General features: G+C 41.8%; 1 protein-coding gene across 1 annotated transcript in view; it reads right to left on the bottom strand.

Moving 5' to 3' along the window:
* The window catches only part of prkra (protein kinase, interferon-inducible double stranded RNA dependent activator), a 49,968-nt gene extending 26,967 nt beyond the window's left edge, over positions 1-23,001 (bottom strand). The window contains exons 1-4 of the mRNA XM_084314880.1: positions 22,841-23,001; positions 17,492-17,667; positions 11,394-11,475; positions 8,626-8,707 (exon numbers count right to left, since the gene is read on the bottom strand). Coding sequence (XP_084171006.1) covers positions 8,626-8,707; positions 11,394-11,475; positions 17,492-17,667; positions 22,841-22,944 — 444 coding nt within the window. The 5' untranslated portion in view covers positions 22,945-23,001. The remainder of the gene's footprint in view (positions 1-8,625; positions 8,708-11,393; positions 11,476-17,491; positions 17,668-22,840) is intronic.
* Between the last annotated feature and the right edge of the window lie 1,880 nt (positions 23,002-24,881).

Here is a 24,881-nt window from a genome sequence, read left to right on the forward strand (position 1 = left end):
AGGCAGCCAGTCACATCTAGTATGACGGCCGGCCCAAGCCGGAGGCAACGCCGACAGCCGGATTCGAACCCGGTGTCTCTTGCGTTGGTGACAAGCGCAATGTCCGCTGCGCCACCCAGCCATCCTTGTTTATACTATGTTTTAACTATGTTCAATTTTTTTTTTATTAATAATTTTTTTTTAACTGTTTTAACCCTGTAGCACTTTGGGATCCTAGTGAACGAAAAGTACAATACAAATACAATTTATTATTATTATTAACCCATTCTCTGCCAGGCATTGTACCCATCATTGTACCCTCTCTGCCAGCGCTATAAGTCTATGGAGATGTTCACCTTCTTTGCAGGGCTATAACTTTTTTAATTGTATTGCTAAATTGACATTACTATGGCCCATTCAACATCAATTATCTATCGTTCAGGATGTAGGAACATTTTACCTTTTCATTCACACATTCATACTAAAATACCGTCTAGAGCAGGGGTGTCAAACTCATTTTCACAGAGGGCCACATCAGCATTATGGTTGCCCTCAAAGGGCCAAATACCGTATAAATGTTCATGTAATGTAAAATAAATGTAGCTACTCATTTACATATTGTTAAACATGTTGTTTCTGTATTTATTACTTATTCAAGTTATACATATTGCATATGCATTTGCATAGATGTAAAAATATATGTTAGCTTATGTTATTTTAACAAATAATTTTAGTTTATCAGAACCCCATATTACTCCATTAATCAATGAGCAAACCATTCAAGTAAATAACAAAGAAGAAGATCATCAAATACAAGCTATGACATTAAGTTTGTTCAAAACCTTTTTGTCACAGTCAAGAGGGGCAGAACTAACAACTGAGCTGCAAAGAACACGTGGGACAGATGTAGCAGATGTTACAAAAACAAATGGCTGCACACAACCTTGCAGAGGCCATACATCCAACTAATAGAAGATAGTTTAATTAACTTTAATTAACAGATTGCAGAATGGGTACAGTACAGTACAGCTCAATACACACAATTGTTAAGGGGATGCAGACCAGAGAAAGACTTTCGACTTGTTTACATCAGGGTCCACCATTTTCAATTCGTAATGAAATTGCTATTATGTGTCTGCATGAACACACAACTGTAACTGTACTCAAAAATAACAAAATAAGGGTTGTCTCAGTTCACAACTATATTGGTCAAGTTTTGGGTGGGACTTGTTTGTGTCCCTACAGCTTCTTATTCAATTGAGCGAGATGCTCGATTATGTCACACAGCCAGTTTGCATCCGACAGTTCAGACAATATTTCTTCAACCCTTTGTTACCTATTCCGCCTGGATCTTTTTTGTATTTTGGGCTGTAAAATTGTCAAAGAATGTCTGAGGAGTAAGTGCGTTTGGCTTTTTTCCTTTGTTACTTCATCAATACCTCAGATGTTCAACATACATGTATGTGTAAGAATGTGTAATAACTAAGGCTGTCAAAGTTAAAGCTTTATTAACGCATTAACCCACAATTATTTTAACGCCGCAATTTTTTAACCCAATATTAATGTAAAAAAGAAAAAATGACCGACGTTAAATGATTCATGTAGTATGGGTGATATATTGATCAGAGCAGTTTGTATCGAAAATGATAAAGAAAAACGCTGAAACTCACCCCAGTCTCCTCGTAGCGTTGGGCGATGAGAGTGCAGCAAACAGATCCCAATTATGGGATGTTGATCGATGCGATCCATTTCCGGTTTGTATATTACTAATACACGTCCAAATCATGTTGATTATTGAGTTATGGCAAAGATCTATATCGACGGTGTCTGTATTGAGCCCCGGGACGATAAGCGAGTGGCCGGATGAAAATAGGGGACGGATCGAGCACTTCCGGGCACTTCCGGTTTGGCAACTCGTCGATCGGCCACGAGGTGGCGGTATTGAAGTGTTGCAGAGTTGTGATGGCCCAGACAGCATCACCCAAGACTCCGTGGGTGAAATATGAATACCATGACGAAAATATGAAATATTGATCTCAAAAACGCCTTACGGAGTTATTGGCAGACAACGCATGGCGGAGAAACCCGCCGTAACACGTGAATGGCGGAGAATGGGTTAACAAGGGAACCTCAGTGCAGACATGAAGGAAGCAAACAAGGGAACGTCAGTACAGCGTATGAAGCGTATGCGTTGTGTTTTTCCAATGTCAATATAATGACATGCATTACTGTCAAAAGCAGTGTACACACTTGTACACACACGCTAGAGGTGTCACAATGTTAACACTTTGGCTGCCATGGGTTAAATTCATTATCAACCGTAGGTTGCGGGCTCTATTTGTCTATAGAGAAAGTCCCCTTCTTTGCAGGGCTATAACTTTTTAAATTCTATTGCTACATTGCCATTATTAGGGCCCATTCAAAGTCCTATATGTATTGTTCATTGTGTAGCAACGTTAAACTTTTTCATTCACATATTCATAGTAAAGTATGGTCTAATGTATAAGTATGTTTTCATCTCTTTCTGCAGCTTTCTCCAGAACGTGATCTATAGCCCCAAATACATTATATTGATGATGCAATACAGTTTTATGGCAATCAGCGCGATATAAAAAATTCCAACTAGACGTACTTCTAGAAGTTACTACACGTCATCTGATGTTGACCGGATGGGCTAGGGGGCGTTTATAATTCCGTGGGCAGCGTTATACCAATCATCTAATGTGGGTCAAATGTTGATAATAGCAGTTAGTATCGAAGACGGTAATTTTACACGCTAAAACTCACCCCAGTCTCCGCGTGCCGTTGGGCGATCATCGTAGAGTAGAAATTTTACCATTATGGGATGTCGATTTACCCGGTCCATCTCCAGCTTGTATAATGGTATATACGTCCAAATCATGTTGTTTATCGAGTTATTGGCAATCGATCGCTATGTAGTGTGTCGAGATCGAGTCCCGGGACCTATAGCCAGTGCCCGGAAGTAATACGGCCGACCAACACAACCTCTACGGCACTTCCTGTTAAGCGATTGCGCCGATCGGCCACCAGATGGCGCTCCTGAAACGCCAGAGAGCTCAGTGGGTCCTCCTGGTGGATCTCAGGCCAGGGGAGGGGAAATATGAATCCGATCCCAGATTTTTGAAATATTGATATTAAAGACGCTGTAAAACGTCTTCGGCAACTTGCGCATGGCCGGGAATGACGTGTTTAGGCGTTTTCCGGCAGCCAAAGTGTTAAGAATCATTTCAAATATTCAGAAATAAGTTGTAAGAAACATTTTAAATTTGATATTGTTCCTCGGTCCTCACTGAAAATGCCTTATACCCACCAGCATTCTGGTAATCACATTCCTAGTGTGCAATAACAGAATATTCCATTATTTCTCAATAAATCCAACACATTAGATTAGATTATACACGGGAGAACAGGGCAGTGCATTGTTTGGAGGGGCAATTTATAGTTTTCCTTGTAAATCGGAAACATAATATACACAATGCAAGCCAGTTCCTCATTAAGTATCGATGCATATTTTGGTTGATACCTTTGACATTACTGTAGGAATTAGGGCAGCGCTTCATATTACAGTGCACATTTTACAGGGTAATAACATAGAAATAACTGTTATAATAACACAGTGTCATTACATGATCTGTGATCAGATCTGAGGTCAGTCAATATCTGTAAACTACACAGACAACTGTGGAAATCGAGAGCCTCAAGATTTGTGACCAACTTTTTGCACGCAAAATCCAAATTACTTCTATTTAAATATAGGGCTTATAACTGAAATCAGAAGGTGCACCCATAGCCCAGTACAATCACCATGGCTACAGGAAGATGTTCACCGTCTATGAAGCACCAGGAGGACTTTCTAAATTGTGGGGGGGAAGTGACAGAGATGCATCCAAATACACCCACACAGGAAGATGCATCTAGACACACCCACACAGGAAGATGCATCTAGACACACCCACACAGGAAGATGCATCTAGACACACCCACACAGGAAGATGCATCTAGACACACCCACACAGGAAGATGCATCTAGACACACCCACACAGAAAGATGCAGAAACAGAACTGCGCGTATAGTTTCAAGTTTGTTTAATAGTTGTCATACAGAAGTACAGAATACTTTTATACAAAATGCTTCTTTCTGTTACGCTCCAGAGACTGTGCTAGACAAAAGATAAGTATAAAATCAAATAAAATAGTATAGCATGTAAAAATAGAAGTCACGTACGTAGACAGTGTTCAGTATATTATGTACAATGTTCGATGCAGAATAGAGTAACTGAGTTACCGTACAATATACAATATACTATGCAATATACTAATATACAATACTATATAGTGCAAAGCAGAAATGGGATGAGGTACAATTTACAGTAAGGTGTACTGAGGTATGGGTTGTAGTGAAAATCCTTTACCAATAAATATAAAGTGTGTCTAGGTGTTCTAAAGTGTGGCGAGTGGGTGCTGCAGTGTGTTGTTTGTTTAAAGTGAGTGTGTGCGTATGGATGAGTGTGTTGTGTGTGTTGTGTTGGGAGTGCATTTGATGGTTGTTGCATAGTGTTATTGTTCGTTGAGCAACCTGATGGCCTGGGGATAGAAGCTTCTTCTTAGTCTTTCTGTGCTTGCCATGAGACTCCGGTATCGCTTGCCTGACCGCAGCAGTTCAAAGAGGCAGTTGTTTGGGTGGCTGAAGTCCTTAATATCTTAGCCTTACCCCTGCACCGTTTGTTGTAAATGTCTTGGAGAGTGGGAAGCCCCCCTCCAATTGTGCGTTCGGCTGAACGTGCCACTCTCTGTAGTCTGCTTCGGTCTTGTGCGGTGCTATTCCCAAACCAGGAGGTGATATTGCCAGTCAGGATGCTCTCTATTGTACATGAGTAGAAGTTCTTAAGGATCTTCTGACTGACTTGGAACAGGCTATACAATGCAGTTCAAGCGTTTCAGGTTTAAAAAGGGTTAACCCAGGCCAACAGGTCAAAGCCCGACCTGAGCCTGGAGGACCGGGACCTACACAGGGATGCATAGAGGAGTTGACAGAAGCGGCCTCCCCGACAGCCCCCTCCCATCCCCGGTTTAACAGGGAGAGAGGGGTGAAACAAAATGGAGAAGGACCAACCCCCTAAGTACAACACAGTATGGACCAATACATGCCACTGTTAAGGGCAACTCAAGGTGACATGTATATGACACACACACACATTCATGACATCAACCCCTGTGACGTCCAGCCCAACCGGGCATTTCCCCCCTGGAAAAGCACAGAGTCCCTCTGGGAACCAGACCCAGTCTGCGCCCCGGCGGACAACGGGTTAAACTGATCCGGTCCGGCGCGACCAGGACCAGTCCCGTGCCCTAGTCACGCCGCCGCCGCCCCCAGTCCTAAGAGGGGGGTAGGTACGCGTGTCAATCCAAAACATCACAGAGGGCGCCACCAAAACGGTCAGTACGCGAATGCACTGCTCTTGGTGGCCCACCCAAAGGCGTGAACCCCCCTGCCAATGTTTGATCTACTCCGTCATCTCCCCCCAGAGATGTACGTATGTGAGCTGTCGAGTCTAACCTAGTGCACTGGCGCTCGGTAGAGACAAAATCTACTTCCCAGCCGACCACATAAAAAAAACAGTTTTTATGCTATGTTGGGCAACCCAAGGCGCGCGCTGGTCCCAAAAAGCGGATTCAATCATTGAAAACACCCTGGGCCAGCGCTGATCGGTCTCGTAAGACCACACGCCGATTTGATAAAACAGCGTGTATGCTCGTAAAGAACCCGAGAACAGTGACGGTGAATTTCTAACAAGAAAGAACCCCACAATGTTTCCCCCTTGCAGTCTGGGACGAGCAGCAGGAAGCCGGTCTACAAAAGACAGACATGGGTCCTCACACGACAGGCCTGGGAATAACAACCGCGTCAATTCTGCCCTTTATGTAAGAGGAGAAGACAGCGATTTTCCCAGAGAGACCACAACGTGAGTAAAACAATTGAAAAAGGTTCATGTAACAATTGGACTAAGACTCTCTGAGGAGGAGGCTCTGAAAACTCTGAGGAGGCTCCCTCACTGAGAGGGAGGTTCTGAAACTCAGGAGGCTCTGAAACTCCCTGAGGAGGAGGCTCTGAAACTCCCTGAGGAGGAGGCTCTGACCCAATATACACTACTGGTAGGGAGCAGAGTAGAAGACAAATTGTCTCTACTGCATTGCACCACCTATCCTTTACAATGACAGCGGTCTGTAGTACAGGCCCTGTAACTCACGGACATGTGTCTTGGCCAGCAAGAAAAAGCGGCTGTGACGTTTTCAAATGGCCGGGGGAATCCTGTGTCCCACCTATCCTGATTTGGTGTAACCCCCCCCCTGATACGACACCATAGAAAGCAGAGCCGTGACACCAGTTGCATGGCGCGCCAGATGAAAGCTGCACGCCAGCCAAAAAACTGGTTTTATTTCACGGCTCTGGCTTATGTGTGAAAAAACTTGCCACCTGCTATTTTTATCATGACCCTTAGGCAAAGAAAAAATATCAAGCTAAAGAGAGGGACTCAAGGCCCTTGGTCATAAGCCACATATGTACAGCTCTGTAGGCTAACACCTAGACCAGTTGTGGACTCAATGCTACGTTTACCTAAACGTTACATGACACACCACAACTCTCATCATACAATAAAAAAACCCAAGTCCACTTTTACTCACGTAAGAAAAAATGCTGTCTTTAAGTAGAGAAAGACATAAGCCTTGGCCAAGTGCTAGAACTACAACCTTGCTAAGCTATACACAATAGCGACCAACACAATTTTCAAAGAAAACTGCACAACTTCAAGCAAGAAGATGCCCCAGCATTTGTAGATGCGAGTTCACATAGCACACGTCGTATCCCCCAAAATGCAGTGAAGTAACACACGTTTTGTTAAACAAAAACATTGTTATTAACATTCGGGGGGGGGGGGGGGGAAAGGAAGAGTGGGTCATAGTGTAATGTCCTACCTGACCCTCTGAACGCAGGATGAAATTGCCGCAATAAATGGCTGGTCCACCATGTTGACGAGGCCTCTTGCTGGCGGGGCCAGAAGTGGCGCCGAGTCCGACTGGAGCTTCTCTCCGACGCTTCACCCACATCCTGCGGCCGGTCATGGAACAGGCAGACGACATCTTCTGCCAGAGATGACGCCGAGTCAGAGTGTTCAGGGCCCGCTACCTCCCCACGGCTAACGCCAACAGTTAGCCTAATAGCTAACTGGCTAACAGCTAGCTCTTACCCGCTATCGATAGCCACCAGCTAACGCAGTAGCAAGCTAAAGCGGCTACTACTGAAGCTGTGTAACGTGAGGAATAGCGATACAGGCCAAACACTTCAGACAGCCGACTGTCTCTCCTTCTTTTTATGCAAAAGAAAAAAGGGAAGGCAACACACGTCCCTCTCACAGAACGGTGTTACCAGATACAGCGGCACCGGCAGCAAGCTCTGTTGTATGCGGGCTGCAGCCGTCTTGAGCTCGGAGATATTCTCCTAATGAAACACCAAGCTCGCATCCTCCGTGCCGGGAGCTTTCGTCTTGAAAAGCGGGGCCAGCGTGGTGGCAGAGGGCATCCGTCTTGAGAGACCTGGGACTCGAACCCTAGACTCGGAATCACAGCCCCAGGAAAACAAAGCTACGAACTCTGAGGAGGAGCACTGTTTTATCGTCGGGCATCAAACAAGAACCCCCTCCGTAACGAAGGGATTCTTGCTTGGAGCCGACCTTACGCAAGCTGCGCAGTTGCCCCAGCACAACTGACACACCTGAGGCTCACGTCGCAAAACACCACCCGCCCTAGAGAGAACGTCAGCTCTCTCAGCCGACCGCCTCTCGCGGCATAGTATCCAGCTGCATAGCCGGAGCACAACGCCGGCGGGGGAACTGCTCAGCGACGCGTGCCCCAATGCGAAGCGCCGGTGGAGGTCAGAATGATCATCATCTTCTAGACTTCTCCGGTGGTGACGACATTATCCTTTCTTTCTCCCGTAAATTAGTGAGAGAGGGAGAAACAAAAAAAATGCCAACACAGCTCCTATAACTAAACTAACTACTTTAACACTAAACTTAAAGCGGTGCTATGACACAGGCTTCGGCGGTGAAAGTAGGGAAGGAGCCGTTAGTATGGCCATGACCCCGCCTATATAGGAGCGGATGTGGGAGTGGTCAGGCAGGTGGGCAGGTCGTACACGAGGTGAAAAATGTTCATGATAGAATATGATTAAAGGGACAGTTCCAGTAGAGCAAAGCGTAAGCTATAACGAAATATAACAGCCATGGTCGAGACTAGGGGTGGGAATCACCAGAGGCCTCACGATACGATATTATCACGATACTTAAGTCACGATACGATAGTATTGCGATTCAAAATATATTGCGATATTAATATTGCGATATATTGCGATGTATTACCTTTTTTCAACTGCAAAGTAAAACTGTGTCAACATGTTTCAGCTAATAAAATGTGTGGACTACTGTACTATTACAGGTAGGTACTGAAATGAACAATGCAACTTCCTTATAGAATCTTTTTTTTTTTGCATAATAAAATATCGATACTTGGCGCCCTTTTATCAATACCGTATGGATGTTTTCCCCCCCACCACTAGTAGAGACTCACCTGCAGTATCCCCACTGAGTTGGGCTGGTCACTGTTGGGCTCTGCAGCGACGCCGTTACTCTCCGTCTTTATGTGAAGGCTCCTGCCGAGGATCAATACAGAGTTCATGACCCTTCATAAAACAGCGGACATTAAAACGTTTTTTTTAGAGGCATCCCATTGATTGTGGTGAAAGGTAGAAGTGTGCAATGACTATCAGGTGCACAGTTGTGGCAAGGATCAAAACAAACAGAATACCTGACACATATTAGATTTGATTCAAATGTATAGTCATCATACAGCACAAGTAATACAGTACAACGAAAAGTTTGACATCTAACCAGAGTGCAAATGTAACAGTAAAGTGCAATAGTAATATACAATGTACACAGGTGATTAAACTGGGTATAAGATATATAAATTAGTACTAGTAGTGATGCCCCGATCGATCGGCCAGTGATATTGTCTACTGATATTTGGAATTCCGATAATTCTTCCTAGTCGCCGATTGCGAAAACCGATCGATGACTCGCGCGAAAAACATGATCCAATTCTCAGCGGAGTCGGAATGAGAGCATGAGAGAGCGAGTGTGTGTGAGAGAGAGCGTGTGTGCACGAGCGTGAGAGAGAGCAAGTGTGTGTGAGAGAGAGAGAATGTGTGCACGAGCGTGAGAGCGTGCGCGTGTATGCACGAGCGTGTGTGTGTGCGAGCGACCATGAGAGGGAGTAAGTGAAGTAATTAGGGGTGCACTATATTGATTTTTTGACCCCGATATCGATACCGATAACTTTCTGCTCCTCAAGGTCGATACCGATATATATATATATATATATATTTATTGTATTATAATTTTTTTGTGTGTATATTCCTGTAGTTTTGACCTAACCAGATTTATCATGACATGAGCGTTACTACTATGAACAAAACAAAGCCAAGAGAACAGTTTTGACAATTTTTTTTTTAATTTGAATAAAGTGACTATATTTATTTTTCCAAATAAATATAATTTGAGTCAATCACAAAATTCACAATCCGTCAATGTCATTAACAATGTGTTTCCCTGAACAATGAGTGAACTAAAAACCAACAGGTATTGTTGTGCTTTGTCAGTAGGAATGGGTACCATTCACATTTGAACCGATACGTGAATCGATACCGGTACCCAACGGTACCTTTTTTCTGTACTTTAATCTCTAAAAATGTAATCTACCTAACTCAGTTGTAAAAAAAAAAAATCCAAACTTCAAATAACCTAAGTAAGCATATATTGTGTGTGTGAACGTTGACATGAAAGAAAAAAAAAGTAAAAAAAAAATATATATATATATATATATATATATATTATTTTTTTTATTATCGGAGCTATCAATACTTTTATCGGGTTTATCGGGATGACGTCATAATTGCTGATATCGGCCCGATAATTATCGTGCATCCCTAGTAGTAATATACGCTACACTGCTCCAGGTGTTTTAATATGTCTGGCTAATATCAGCAATATTCCTGGTATCTCCTAATTAACACACCCTTCCTGGACTATATATATTTATATATACACTCAAAACTGTGCATAATGGTTCATACTTCACTGTTCATACTTTTTGCACATTACTGCTTAAATGCACAGCCCTGTTAAATATTCCATCCCACTGTATTTGTATTTCTATTCTAATTAGTGTATATATACTACACGCCGTGCACAATTGTACAGCCCTAAGATCTTTTTCACGTAAATTAAGATAAGATAAGATAAGATAAGATATTCCTTTATTGATCCCCTTGGGGAAATTCAGGCATCATAGCAGCATGGGGGGGGGGGGGGGGAGGGGTACAGGTAGTAAAACAACACAGTATACAGGTAGTAAAAGACAACACAGGCAGTGTAAACAATTTGATCAATATGGTCAATATAATTTACTATCTGACTAGCTGAGGAATATTCACATTATTCACAGTGTCACATGAGGTGCAGTATGCAAGAGGTAGTGTTATAATAATTTACTATCTACTGAGTATACATTAATCAAAGTACCAGGGTAGTCTACTTTGTCCCCCTTGGGTTCCTATAAGTCCCAGGTCAATGTCTGGTAGCAGTCGCTGTCGCTGCCCCCTGTTGTGGGGCCTGGAGGCTGCTAGTCGCTGCCCACTGTTGTGGAGCCTGATGGCCGCTGGTATGAAGGACTGTCCGAGGCGGTTAGTTGAGTGTCGGGGGGGGATGAGTCTGTGGCTGAACGAGCTTCTCATCTTGACTAGCTCGTCGTACAGCCCGATCGGGCCTTGTTATGATACTCAACCAGCCGATCAGCCTATGTGGCTACTTAGACGAACACGGTTATTGGTAATTAATAATAAGAAACGACGCCCCCCCCCCCCCCTTTCATGCATACATGCTCGAGGATCGTACCGATCATATGCAGTTTGAGTTTAAACTGTAGCTTCTGTATAACGGAAATGCCATTGGATATAACGTTAGTAGCTATTAGCCCTTTATCTAGCCTTCCAGGAAATATCCTAGACCAAATGCCGTATATAGCTTATATTCACGGCACTATAAAGTGAGAACGTATTGATGAAATTTTTTTCTTTAAGCCATTTTGAAGGGACGGTTTATGGTCTCAATTGACAATGAGAATGGACAGATAGCAATACTATAAAGTATAGATTTAGCTCTACAAACAGCCCCAAGTCTGTTTACATATGCTGGTCGTCTAGAGTGATATTAGACTCATCCCAGTGGCCGCCAATGTGTTAAGCTCTGTCCAAACTAACGACAGACATGGATACTTACGCTGCTCCGGCTTCTATCTGGAGCATGCTCAGGGCAGCCTCTGCCGCCTGGTGCTTTGCAGACTTTTTACTGGGTCCTTGACCTGGGATTACATGAACACAAATTAATGAATGAATGATTTTAATTTCGGTCTTCTTTTACAAAGAAAGAAAACAACGAAAAAGGTGTAGGCTGAAGCCGAGGCTTATATTGCCTACCCCTTTTTTTACATTACATTATTAATAATAAAAGATTATTATTAACATAATTCAGTACATCATTTTGCAAAAAGGTTACGGAAATGTTGTTTTAGTGTACAGTTATACAATCAATCAATCAAATGTATTTATATAGCGCATTTAGACATGACACTTGTCAACCAAAGTGCTTCACATAGCTAAGAACAAAGAAAAGTATGGAATAAACAGAAAATAAAAACAACCAACGGATAGACAAGGAAACAAAACAACACGTCAACAAGCAAGACAAGAGTTAAAGTGAGTCAGGGAAGGCGGTATAGGTGGGTTTTGAGTTTCGATTTAAAAGACTTGATGGAGGGGGCAGATTTAATGGACATGGGGATGCGTTTCCAGAGGTCAGGGGCTGCGACCACAAAATACTTGAAATTGGACCTACGGGTGGTTAAGAGACCCTTGTCAGCCAAATACACTTTTTTTTATCCACCTTTTCTCCTGTTTTTCTCTGATTTTCTCCCATCCCAATTTCGTTGTTATGCCAATTCCCCCCCTCCCCTTACTAGTCATTTCTCGGATGTGCCCCCCACTGGTCGGTCTAGGGAGTCCTGAAGTCTTATCAGATGCTTCCTCCGTCACATAGGAGACAGCCAGGCAGCAACCTCTTTTCACCTGCCAGCGCGGACTCTCATTGGTGAGGTGTAACGTGTGGGAGGTCACACTACCTTCAACATACCCCTTCTTTGCTGTGCAGGCGCCCTGACCGACCTGTAGGAGTCGCTGTTTACAACGACCACCGGCTTCCCTCCCGCTGACTCTGCCAATTGAGCCAGTATGACGGCCGGCCAAGCCGGAGGCAACGCTGACAGCCGGATTCGATACCGGTGTCTCTTGCGTTGGTGATGAGCGCTTAGACCGCTGCGCCACCCAGCCGCATACACATTTATATTTTTTTGTAATCGTTATATTATAATAAAATATTATTAGGATTATAATAAAGTTTGATATTTATGTATCACCTTATATTTGAACATTTTCTTAAATGTATGAATCGAACTACAAATTTTTTATTCGTTGTCAGTTATTCCACAGGTTTACCCCTTTAACAGATAATATACATCTACTTTTAATATTCATCCTTGCCTTTGTGTTTTTGAAGACACATGTTCCCCTGAGTTTATACTGGCTCTCTCTAGTTTGGAACAACCAATCACAGGCCTTTCCATCTAAACCAATATTAGATAACCCTTGTAAGAGCGAAGGATGATCAAAAAAACGTAAAACAGAGTGATTAGAAAGAAATACCTTGAGTTGGTTATTTACCAGTCTGTAATTATTTAAATCACCACCTTTATGTAATCCGAGTACATACAATTTAATTACATAATGACATACGACGCCCAAATTAAGAATTCCAATATGTCACTTCCACAAGCTGCTCTCCTTTTTTTATCCACTTTTTCTCCTCTTGTTTTTCTGTGTTTTCCTCTCATCCCAATTTAGTCGTGCCAATTCCCCCCTCCCCTTCCTGGTCGTTGGTCGCATGTGCCCCCCACTGGTCGGTCTAGGGAGGGTTGATAGATACTATCGCATGTCCCCTACGATACATGCAGAGTCAGCCAGCCACTTCTTTTCACCTGCCAGCGCGGACTCTCATTGACGAGGCGTAACGTGTGGGAGGCTCACACTACCCTCACCATCTCCCTTCCTCGCTGTGCAGGCGCCCTGACCGACCTGTAGGAGTCGCTGTTTACAACAACCAGAATACCACCCCACCGGCTTCCCTCCCACTGACTCTGCCAATAGATCTGTCGCTAAACCACGCCCCAAAATAGAATGTGTCCAATCATATCACAGCAAAAATCCTCGCTGCAGAAAACTCTGTCAACTCTGTTTGTGGGCTGCATCAAACAAAACGTCTGTGATTGAAACCACTGTGAAGAGTTCAGTTTATATGTTATTATCTACCTAATATCCGATGGTGAAGCGCTGTGCGTGGGGTACCTGTAATTCGGACACCCGGTACCCTGAAAGACTGGATGGAGGAGTATATTTCATACCTTTTCCGAAGCCCAAAAGACAACTCGACAAATGCAAGCGATGGATTCTGCTGTGTCGTCGACCACATACACAACTGAATGTGAAGACCATTACCAAGGACACTTATGTTTGCTCAAAGGTAAGGTCAATTCATAAAGACATAATATTTGACGGCATGTATTAGAAACGTAGACCAAACTATTAGTTAGCTAACGTTAGCTGCAAGCTAGCTAGCTAGCTGGTGTTATCCTAGCTAGCTAGCTACAGTGTTATCAACATCAACTTTGCGGTCATTCATTTGCTGTCTGACTTTTCTTCCTCGCTAGTTAGCTGGTGTTTTTAGCTAACTTAACGTTTGCCAACTGTCTTTTGTCCAGATGGGGAGCGCCGGCCTGTGGAGCAGCCTCCCCCAAGCCCAATGGAAGGTGGACAAGAGGAGCGAGATGAACGATTGAGAAATCAACAAGCACAAATCGAATCACTGACTAGTATAAATACTGTTCTGAGACTTAATCAAGTACCAAATAGATTAACACCAGAGGTCTTGCAGCACAGCCGTGTACCAGCCTATTTCTATGCCACTGGATCACTTATGATCAATTCAATAATCGATGTACTGTGTTTAATATACCTAGCAGTGAAACAGCACAGCAAACTACTGTAGCTGGTACTGTAGCTACTACTGTAGATGGTACAGTAGCTGGTACTGTAGCTACTACTTAAGTAAAAGTAGAGAACTATTTGATATTGAATGTACTGTAGTGCTGAGAGACGGGAGTCTGTGGCAATGTCCTGAAGTCGTTCAAGTCGAAGGTAACTCCTTTAATATTCATCAGCACAACTACAAGATACAATACATTACTAGAAAGCTAAACAGAATGCTTAAATAGGAATGTTAGAGGTTCTAGAAGGTCCTACTATGACATCATCACCAACGTTCCAGAATGATCGGGCAGCACTAAGGTTCTAGAATGTGCTCCCATGACATCATCACACACGTTCCAGAATGTTTGGGCGGCACTAATTTTCTAGAATGTTCCTAACAATAGGTCCGTGGGTGAATTATGTACCATTACAATCACTACAGTACTGTATTAAGTTTCAAAAGTAAAAGTACAGTACATATTCTATAGGGTGTTCTTGTATTTCAGTGCATTCAACCCTCGATATATTGACCTGAAGGTTGTTAAAGTGGTCCAGTTATGCTGCTCTGTGTCCCTCAGATTGCTGGTTTAAAATGTTAAAGTACTTAATCTTCATCAACAGTTGCTGATATTGCAAATGTCAACAGACCAGGCTATTAATCCATAATGGAGGTACTAGAAGAACGGTTACAGGGTAACCAAAATCAACATGTTTCTCCTTCCAAGGGTCATCAATAATCACAGCAAATGTTGTGACTATGACTAACGGGTCAGGAGATTGACAATGTAGAGGATGTGCATCCAGCGATAACATTTTAATTCGATTTGTGAACTATGGGTCTGGGGTTGGGACAAAATCAATTTTAAGCCTCGTCACAGCATTCATTTGGCTACAAGAATATAATGTTAAATTAGCATAGATGTATCACAACAACACATGATATTGTTCGCTATTCCAGCACTGTTTGTATTTTATATCGTACATCCATTTGTGTAACTGTAAATCCATGTATATTTATTGTATATATTAAAAATAGTGGCTATTTATGTACACTTTAGTTGTGGGTTTTCTTTTCTAATCAGAGTGATCTATCTTGAGAATGTGTTGTATATGCATTTATTTATATTTATATTAAATATAACTTATACTTAGTGTTATAAGAATATATACGCATGCATATGCATATACTGTGATTTACAGGTATTTTTTGTAAATGGCTGTATTTATATAGCGCTTTTATCCAAAGCGCTTTACAATTTGTTTCTTACCCATTCACTCACACACCGACGGTGGAGGCAACCATGCAAGGTGCCAACCTGCTCATCAGGTCGACACGCTGCCCGGGAGGAGCGAGAATCAAACCGGGAACCTCCGGATTACAAGACGACTGCTCTACTCCCAAGCCACTGTCGCCCCCTATTACTAGGTCTATTTTATTATTAGGTATTTTTACTTTGGTCTCTATCACTACTAGGGATGGGTACCGAATTCGGTACTTTTAAGGTACCGAACGGAAACACGTCGGTAGGCTACTATCGAGTATCGATTCAAGTAGGAAAAAAAAAAAAAAAAAAAAAAAATTCTTTTCATGTCAACGTTCACATGCTTACGTAGGATTTGACTTGATTCAACAACTAAGCAGTCGGAGTAATGGCAAGCCGAAAACGGTCGAAATTGTAGTTATTTGAAGCTTGGATTTTTTTTTTCACGACTGAGGTAGGTAAATAAAAAATTTTGAGACTAAAGTACCGAAAAAATTTACCGTTGGGTAGTGGTATCGATTCACAGGTACCGGTACCGTATCGGTTCAAATGTGAAAGGTACCCATCCCTAATCACTACACATTTATAGTTAGTGTAATCAATCATTTGACCTGATGTACACTAGAATGTGCAGCATACCATTCTCTGACGTCTCACCCCTTTATGGAGGAGGATTGTTGGCATATTTACCTGGGTCACAAAAGAACCAACATAGCATGTTTACAAAAGAGGTGGATTATTCTGGTTGCAGAATGACAGCTCTCACTTTTTTCCTCATTCTAGTGACTAGTGACACAACTGTCAGGTCTAGCTCGTATACTGCGTTGGACCACTAGCCTAAACTAAATGTATCAGCAATAGTAGTAATCATGGATTATGGTCATAGTTCTTGTAATCTTCAATCAAGTCAACTGTAAGTAATGCTTGAGACGTTATCTATAGCCAATGCTTGCATCACCATGGAGGTCTAAGGTAAATGTGTATCTCATGAACGTACTTTTCCACTGCATATTGTAACCCTCTATCTGCTTCTAGATGAAATATTTGTGTTATCTTTAAAAAACAGGTCTATTACCTGCTGTGGTAAATCTCCCGCGGCCTAGCCCCTTTCGTGACTGTGAAGCAAGGCTTGCATAAGGGGCTGCCTGCGGCCATCGTCAACGAGAGTCATTCACGGTCGACTTTGTTTGTCCGAGGTTTCAAATGGGGCGTGGCTTAGCGATAGGTCTATTGAGTCAGTGTGACTGCCGACCAAGCCGGAGGCAACGCTGACAGCCGGATTCGATACCAGTGTCTCTCGCGTTGGTGACGAGTGCTTAGTCCGCTGCGCCACCCAGCCGCCCCCAAGCTGCTCTCTCCTAAAGCCAGAAACCCGAAGTGAAACTCAAAACCTGACATGCCATCAAGCTGGACTTAGACAATGAACGGGAGATTAGTTTACAGGATGTTTATTTTTTTATTATATATATCCAAACTATAATCGATTGTCATGTTGTCCGCTCTGAGACAGAACATGTATACTCAGAATATTCCAGAACATTAGCTAGGCTAGTGGGGGATTACTGTGATTAAGTTTGACTGTGTTGCAGAGCATTTACTGACCAACATTGCAGGACGTGATTAGGGTTGGGCACTGAAAACCGGTTCTAATAGGAACCGGTTCCTAACTTGAATTTCGATTCTAAATTTCGATTTTTTTTTTTTACTTTTTCTTTTTACTTTAATACCCTAGTTACAGTACAGCAACCAAATTAAACTGTATCAAGTCAACTGAAAATGTGAATAGTATGATTTTCTTTTTGAAATAAAAAAAAAATAAAAAATCTCCTTCGAAATAAGCTGTGACCTGTTTTGACCTGCACCTCAAAGAATCGGAATCGAGAATAGTTTAGAACAGGAATCGATATGGAGAATCGGAATCGGAACCGGAATCGTTCAAATCCAAACGATGCCCAACCCTAGACGTGATGTGACCTACCTGAAAAATTGGCGTCTCCTACTGTTACGTTGAAGATGAAGCTGGGTTGATGAGCTTCCCCCTCTGCCTTCGCCATCACATACACTGGAAGATTGCCAGTTTTGGTACCATACTCATGTAGGATTTGTATTGGTGTTTTACCGGGAGTTGGCGTCTGCTGTTGTTGAGTATTCAAGCTAATACAAATAATAAAAAAAAAACACACAGACGTGTAATTAGATAACAATGTAGCTCTACATGTTTGACAATTCTAAGGATCAATTAGATTAATAATCAGTTAATCACCCTTTGTTTATCCCTCATCTACTCTTACTAGTTAGGCTGCTGTCAGTATGGCTTACTATATACCATAGTGTCTTTATACCTGTATCACTGTACATATTAATACTACAACTGTATACATCTGATCAGCAGTATCCTCAGTAATACTCATTTATATATTTTATACCCACTTTAATCACCTGTACATTGTATATTACTATTGCACTTTACTGTTATATTTGCACTCTGGTTTGATTGATTGAAAACTTTATTAACAGATTGCAGAATGGGTACAGTACAGTACAGCTCAATACATACAATTGTTAAGAGGATGCAGACCTGAGAAAGACTTTCGTCTTGTTTCCATCAGGGTCCCCCATTTTCAATTCATCATATGACACACGACATACAGATGGACAGTACTGCTACATCTAAACATTTATGACATACCAGATTTTCAAATACAGTACTGTTTGTGATACTAAAAAAATCCAGAAAAAGAGTGTATATACATTTGACATAGAAACTGTGCATTGGGGGAGGTTGGGTAGGTGGGGTGGGGCTGTACATTGGAGGTGGGGGGGGGGGACACTGTACACTTCACAGCTCAATACTAACAACTGCTAAGAGGATGAATCCTAGAAAAAGAGTTTTGTCTTGTTTACATAAGGGTCCTCCATTTTCAATTAATCAAGAATTGATGCCAAACTTATTTTCGTTGTACAAGTTTGTGCTGTATAATGACAATACATTTTAATCTAATCTCATCTTTGACGTGCCATTACACACTAGTCTATGTTGGGGCTGCACCACTACTACAGATACTGGTATTGGATATCAGGCCCATACCAGACTCAAATAATATGGTATCGGTATTGGGAGTAGGCTACCACTATTTCCCCAATACTAAAAAAAAGTCACACATAGAAGCATTCTACATTATGAATTGAAAATGGGGGACCCTGATTTAAACAAGACAAAAGTCTTTCTGTGGTCTGCATCCCCTTAACAATTGTGTGTATTGAGCCATACTGTACTGTATTATGCAGTACTGCAATCTGTTAATAAAGTAAATCAATCAATCTTGTATATCTTTTTTTGAGAAGTCAAACCACTAAGCAACTTCTGCTAAGCGTAAAATAAAGGTTGATGCATGTTTTTTAATAACAAGAGTTAAATGGCTCAACTTGAGGAATAGAACCGTCCACAATGTCAACCGCGTTTGGCCCCCCGAGAAGCTGCAACGCCAACGTTAATTGTGACATTAACCCTTTCACTGCCGCACTACCAAACGGTTAACCCTTTCACTACCACACTACAGAAGGTTAACCATTTCACTACCACACTACAGACGGTTAACCATTTCACTACCACACTACAGCAGGTTAACCCTTTCACTACCACTACAGAAGGTTAACCTTTCACTACCACACTACAGGTTAACCCTTTCACTACCACTACAGAAGGTTAACCTTTCACTACCACACTACAGGTTAACCATTTCACTACCACACTACAGACAGTTAACCCTTTCACTACCACTACAGAAGGTTAACCATTGCACTACCACACTACAGAAGGTTAACCATTTCACTACCACACTACAGAAGGTTAACCATTTCACTACCACACGACAGACTGTTAACCATTTCACTACCACACTACAGAATATTAACACTTTAACTGCCGGAGGTTAAATTCATGACCATGCATGGGTTGCCAGCTCTATTTGTCTATGGATAAGTTCCCCTTCTTTGCAGGGCTATAACTTTTAGATTATATTGCTAGATTGCCATTATTAGGGCCCATTCAATGTCCTATATGTAATGTTCAGGGTGAAGCAACGTTAAACTTTTTCATTCACATATTCATATATATATATGGTCTAAAGTATAAGTATGTTTTCATCTCTTTCTGCAGCTTTCTCCAGAACGTGATCTATAGCCCCAAATGCATTATATTGATGAAATACAGTTTGATGGCACTTGGCGCGATATAAAAGATTCCAACTGGACATGGTTCTAGAAGTTACTACACGTCATCTGATGTTGACCGGATGGCCGAGGGGGCGTTTATAATTCCGTGGGCAGCGTTATACCATTCATCTAATGTGGGTCATATGTTCATCAGATCAGTTAGTGTAGAAGACATTGAAAAATAACACTGAATCTTACCGTATCTTCCTCGCGCCGTTGGACCCGGTCCATTTCCAGGTTGTATATTATATACGTCCAAATCATGTTGTTTATCGAGTTATTGGCAACGGATCGCTATGTATTGTGACGAGCTAGAGTGTAGAGCCATATGAAATCAGTTTTATTATTTTCCAAATTCCATTAAATTTTTCCCAAATTCCATTTTTTCCGTTTTAATATTTCAGAATTCTGTATTTTGTTTTTTATGCTCATTTTACCATCAGAAATAGTGTCTAATAAGTGGGAATGAATAAATGTCCACAATTGAATAAGATATAACAGTCCATTTAATGTTTTTAAGTGCTGCAACTCAGAAATACAGTTCAATTTTACACAATATTTTTCAATTAATATTGTGACAAAATAAAAATACATATTTCAAGTGTAAACAATAGATACAGCTAGCTACTACTGACATTATCACAATGACAATGTCAGTAACCTAGCTATATCTATTATATTGTGATGAAATATAGTAATGCATAATTTAGGCACCTTTAGTTTAGTTTATTTCGTTTATAAAGGACAGTGTATAATGGCAATCCTTTGCATTAAACAAATGGATGGGTGCACTAGATTTAGCAAGAAGCTATCATTTCCATCTATAGTCCTATGTACTGTAACGTTTCATAGCTATTTAAGTTTATTTAGATTATAAAGGGCAGTGTATAATGACAATCGTTTGCATTAAACAAATGGATGAGTGCACTAGATTTAGCAAGAAGCTATCATTTCCATCTATAGTCCTATGTACTGTAACGTTTCATAGCTATTTAAGTTTATTTAGATTATAAAGGGCAGTGTATAATGACAATCGTTTGCATTAAACAAATGGATGGGTGCACTAGATTTAGCAAGAAGCTATCATTTCCATCTATAGTCCTATGTACTGTAACGTTTCATAGCTATTTAAGTTTATTTAGATTATAAAGGGCAGTGTATAATGACAATCGTTTGCATTAAACAAATGGATGGGTGCACCAGATTTAGCTAGAACTTCTAGAAGCTATCATTTCCATCTATAGTCCTATAACGTTACATAGCTATTTAAGTGTATTTAGTTTATAAAGGGCAGTGTATAATGACAATCGTTTGCATTAAACAAATGGATGGGTGCACTAGATTTAGCTAGAAGCTATCATGTATTCATGTCCTAACATTATAGCTATTTAATCACAATAGTGTCGCAAGTGTTTTTGCGGGTCCAGTCCACGGAACGTTGACAGAATTAGCAAAACACCTTATCACCGGAGGCATAAAAGTCATTAGGATACTGTTCTGCTCTGAATTGAGGGCTTATTGTGGAATTGTTTAGCTTCTTGACGATGTTAACACTGAAGCAGCCAGACGCTTGAGCACCGCGGCTGTGTTGTGTGTAACACGCTGTAGAGTCCCCGCCTCCCCGGTCGCGTGTGCACCAAACGTTCCACCCAAAAACGAAATTTCAGTCCAGATTAGGCCAAATTCTGCAATATTGCACGTTTTGCAGTAGATTCCATTTTTATTGGTTAATTCCGCGATTCCTTCCGCGATTCCGTCCGCGATTCCGTGAACGCGGATTTCATATGGCTCTACTAGAGGGTTCAGTGGGGCTTTTTGGTGGGTCTCAGGCCAGCAGATGGGAAATATGAATCCGATCACAGATTTTTGAAATATTGATATCAAAGACGAGCTACGGCGTCTTCGGCAACTTGAGCATAGCGGGGAAGGACGCCTAAACTCGTCTTCTGGCAGTTAAAGTGTTAACCTTTCACTAACACACTACAGAAGGTTAACCTTTCACTATCACACACTACAGAAGGTTAACCTCTCACTACCACACTACAGAAGGTTAACCTTTTTCACTACCACACTACAGAAGGTTAACCATTTCACTACCACACTACAGAAGGTTAACCTTTCACTACCACACTACAGAAGGTTAACCTTTCACTACTACAGACTGTTAACCATTTCACTACCACACTACAGGTTAACCTTTCACTAGCACACTACAGAAGGTTAACCTCTCACTACCACACTACAGAAGGTTAACCTTTTTCACTACCACACTACATAGGTTAACCATTTCACTACCACACTACAGAGGGTTAACCCTTTCACTACCAAACTACAGAAGGTTAACCCTTTCACTACCACACTACATAAGGTTAACCCTTTCACTACCACACTACAGAAGGTTAACCCTTTACTATCACACTACAGAAGGTTAACCCTTTCACTACCAAACTACGGAAGGTTAACCCTTTCACTACCACACTACAGACGGTTAACCCTTTACTATCACACTACAGAAGGTTAACCCTTTCACTGCCACACTACAGAAGGTTAACCCTTTCACTACCACGGTTAACCTTCTGTAGTGTGGCAGTGAAAAAGGGTTAACGATTCATCCAACAGAATGAATTAGGCTAATTAGGTCTAATTAGCCAACATTAGCTCACAGGCTCAAGCTCAGACAGTCTTCTACTGGGAGCCACTGTCGGCATCCTCCTCCTAACACGGAATCGTCCCAATTAAACAAACAAATTAAAGCCAATTTTGGTTCATGTCACACTTTTACACGTTTTCACACATTTCACACACAAGCGAAAGAGTTTTCTAGCTTCAGCTTCAGTGTTGTTAGCTAGACGTGCTAACTAACAGTCACTATTCACAATCACTATGAATTATTGAAAATGGGGGACCCTGATGTTAAACCAGACGAAAGTCTTTCTCTGGTCTGCATCCCCTTATTAACAATTGTGTATATTGAGCCGTACTGTATTGTACCCATTCTGCAATCTGTTAAATAAAGTTTCCAATCAATCAATCAATCAATCAATCAGTAACAACTGGGAATTATTATTCAGATGATCCGACGACCTACTTAGTGCAGCATTGACCCACTAACCTCGTGGTTCTAACCGCTGCTGCTGCTGCTGCTGCTTGATATCCATCTGGAGACATCATGTTGTTCTCCATCTTCATGTTCTCCATCTTCATGTTCTCCATCATGTTCTGCTGATAATGACACAAGCGGTGAACAGTTAGCTGCTAGCTCCTCTCTCTGCTGCTGGCGAGGTGGTGGTTAAAATGTTCCTCCGGCAGGGGAGGAGGGGCAGTTTCCGTGACAACTAATCAACATCCGGGTCAGGAGAGGAGGGGTCAAGTCAAACCTGAACAGTATGCTGCCATCTACCGGCTGACTGACGTTGTTTCAAGTTTCAAGTTTCTTTAATAGTTGTCATACAGAAGTACAGAATACTTTTATACAAAATGCTTCTTACTGTTACGCTCCAGAGACTGTGCAAGACAAGATAAGTATGAAATAAAATAACATAGTATAGCATGTAAATTAGAAGTAAAAAAAATTAGGTCACAGTGTTCAGTATAGACATATGTACAATGTTCGATGCAGAATAGACGTAACTGAGTTACCATATAATATACAATACTATGCAGTGTACTAATATACAATACTATATAGTGCAAGGCAGAAATGGGATGAGGTGCAATTTAGGTACAATTTACATGATAAGGTGAATTGTCCTTTGTTTGAGCCAAATCTGGGTTTAACATGATTTGTGGAGCTCCCTCTGGTGTTGTGATCATGGTATTCACTGACCATTGGGAAGTATTTTGACATGTATATGGGTACCTTGGTCGTGTAGTGTATCTTGTAGACCAGGCCCATTGCAAGTTGCTGTACTCTGTCGTCTACTCTAAGCCATCCTAGGTTGTCAGAGTGGGCAGGGGTGAGGTGGGTTCTAGGAGTAAGGTCAAGCAGTAGTCTGACCAGTTTGTTTTGAGATGTTTGTAATTTTGTTTTTAGCGCCTTTGAGGTGCTTTGGTACCATGAGGTGCAAGCATAGTCGTAGTACCCTTGAATGAGTGCTCCTGCCAGAGTCTTCAGGGTATTCTTGTTTACCAGTGAGGAGATCCGGTACAAGAATCGAGTTTGTTGGTTGACTTTTTTTATTACATTGGATGCCATTTTGTCACAGGAAAGATTTGCCTCTAGGATGGAACCCAGGTAGGTAATATCTTCTTTCCTTGTGACAATATTGCCACCCACTGTAACTGAGAAGCCGTCGGTCTTGCTGAGTTTGTTATTTGAACCAAAGAGAATGGACTCTGTTTTGCCCATGTGTAATGATAGTTTGTTATCAGCGAGCCATATGCAGATTTTGCCTAGTTCTGAGCTGATGGTTTTTTCAACCTGTAACTTGTTCTTGTCAGAGACCAACAGGGCTGAGTCGTCCGCAAACAGGAACAAGTTGCAGTCACAAGCTGACGACATGTCATTTGCATAAATTAGGAACAGTAGCGGACCTAGTATGCTTCCTTGTGGAACACCACAGCTCACTGTGAGGGGGGGGATAGGGTACCGTTTACCTTCACCATCTGCTCTCTCCCCTCCAGGTAGGATTGCATCCAGCTCACTGATAGACTATCAAAACCAATTGCTTTTAGCTTGTCAATCAGAATGGTGTGATTGACAGTGTCGAAGGCCTTTTGTAGGTCCAGCATGACCATGTCGCAGTATTTGCCTGCGTCCACCTCTTGTTTGATGTGGTCGTTCAAATAGAGAAGGCATATGTGTCAGTGGAGTGGGATGTTCTGAAGCCAGATTGGAATTCGTAGATTAGATTTTTTTCCGCGAGGTATTTTTCGACCTGTTCGTATAAAAAATTTTCCATGACTTTTGAGATGGAGGTAAGGATAGAAACAGGGCGGTAGTTGCCTGGGTCTAATTTACTGCCTTTTTTGTGCAGGGGTGTTACTCTCGCAATTTTGAAGTCCTTGGGGACGTGTCCCTGTTTTATGGAGAGGTTTATTATGTGTGTGATGACTGGGGTGATGGCGGCTGCTGAGTCTCTGAGGAATTTGGAGGGGATGTTGTCATGGCCATTGGCCTTGTTAGGTTGGAGGGCGCTCAGTTTTTTGAGTAC

The sequence above is a fragment of the Notolepis coatsorum genome (genome assembly GCF_963971535.1).
Source record: "Notolepis coatsorum genome assembly, chromosome: 5".
Classification (NCBI taxonomy): Eukaryota; Metazoa; Chordata; class Actinopteri; order Aulopiformes; family Paralepididae; genus Notolepis; species Notolepis coatsorum.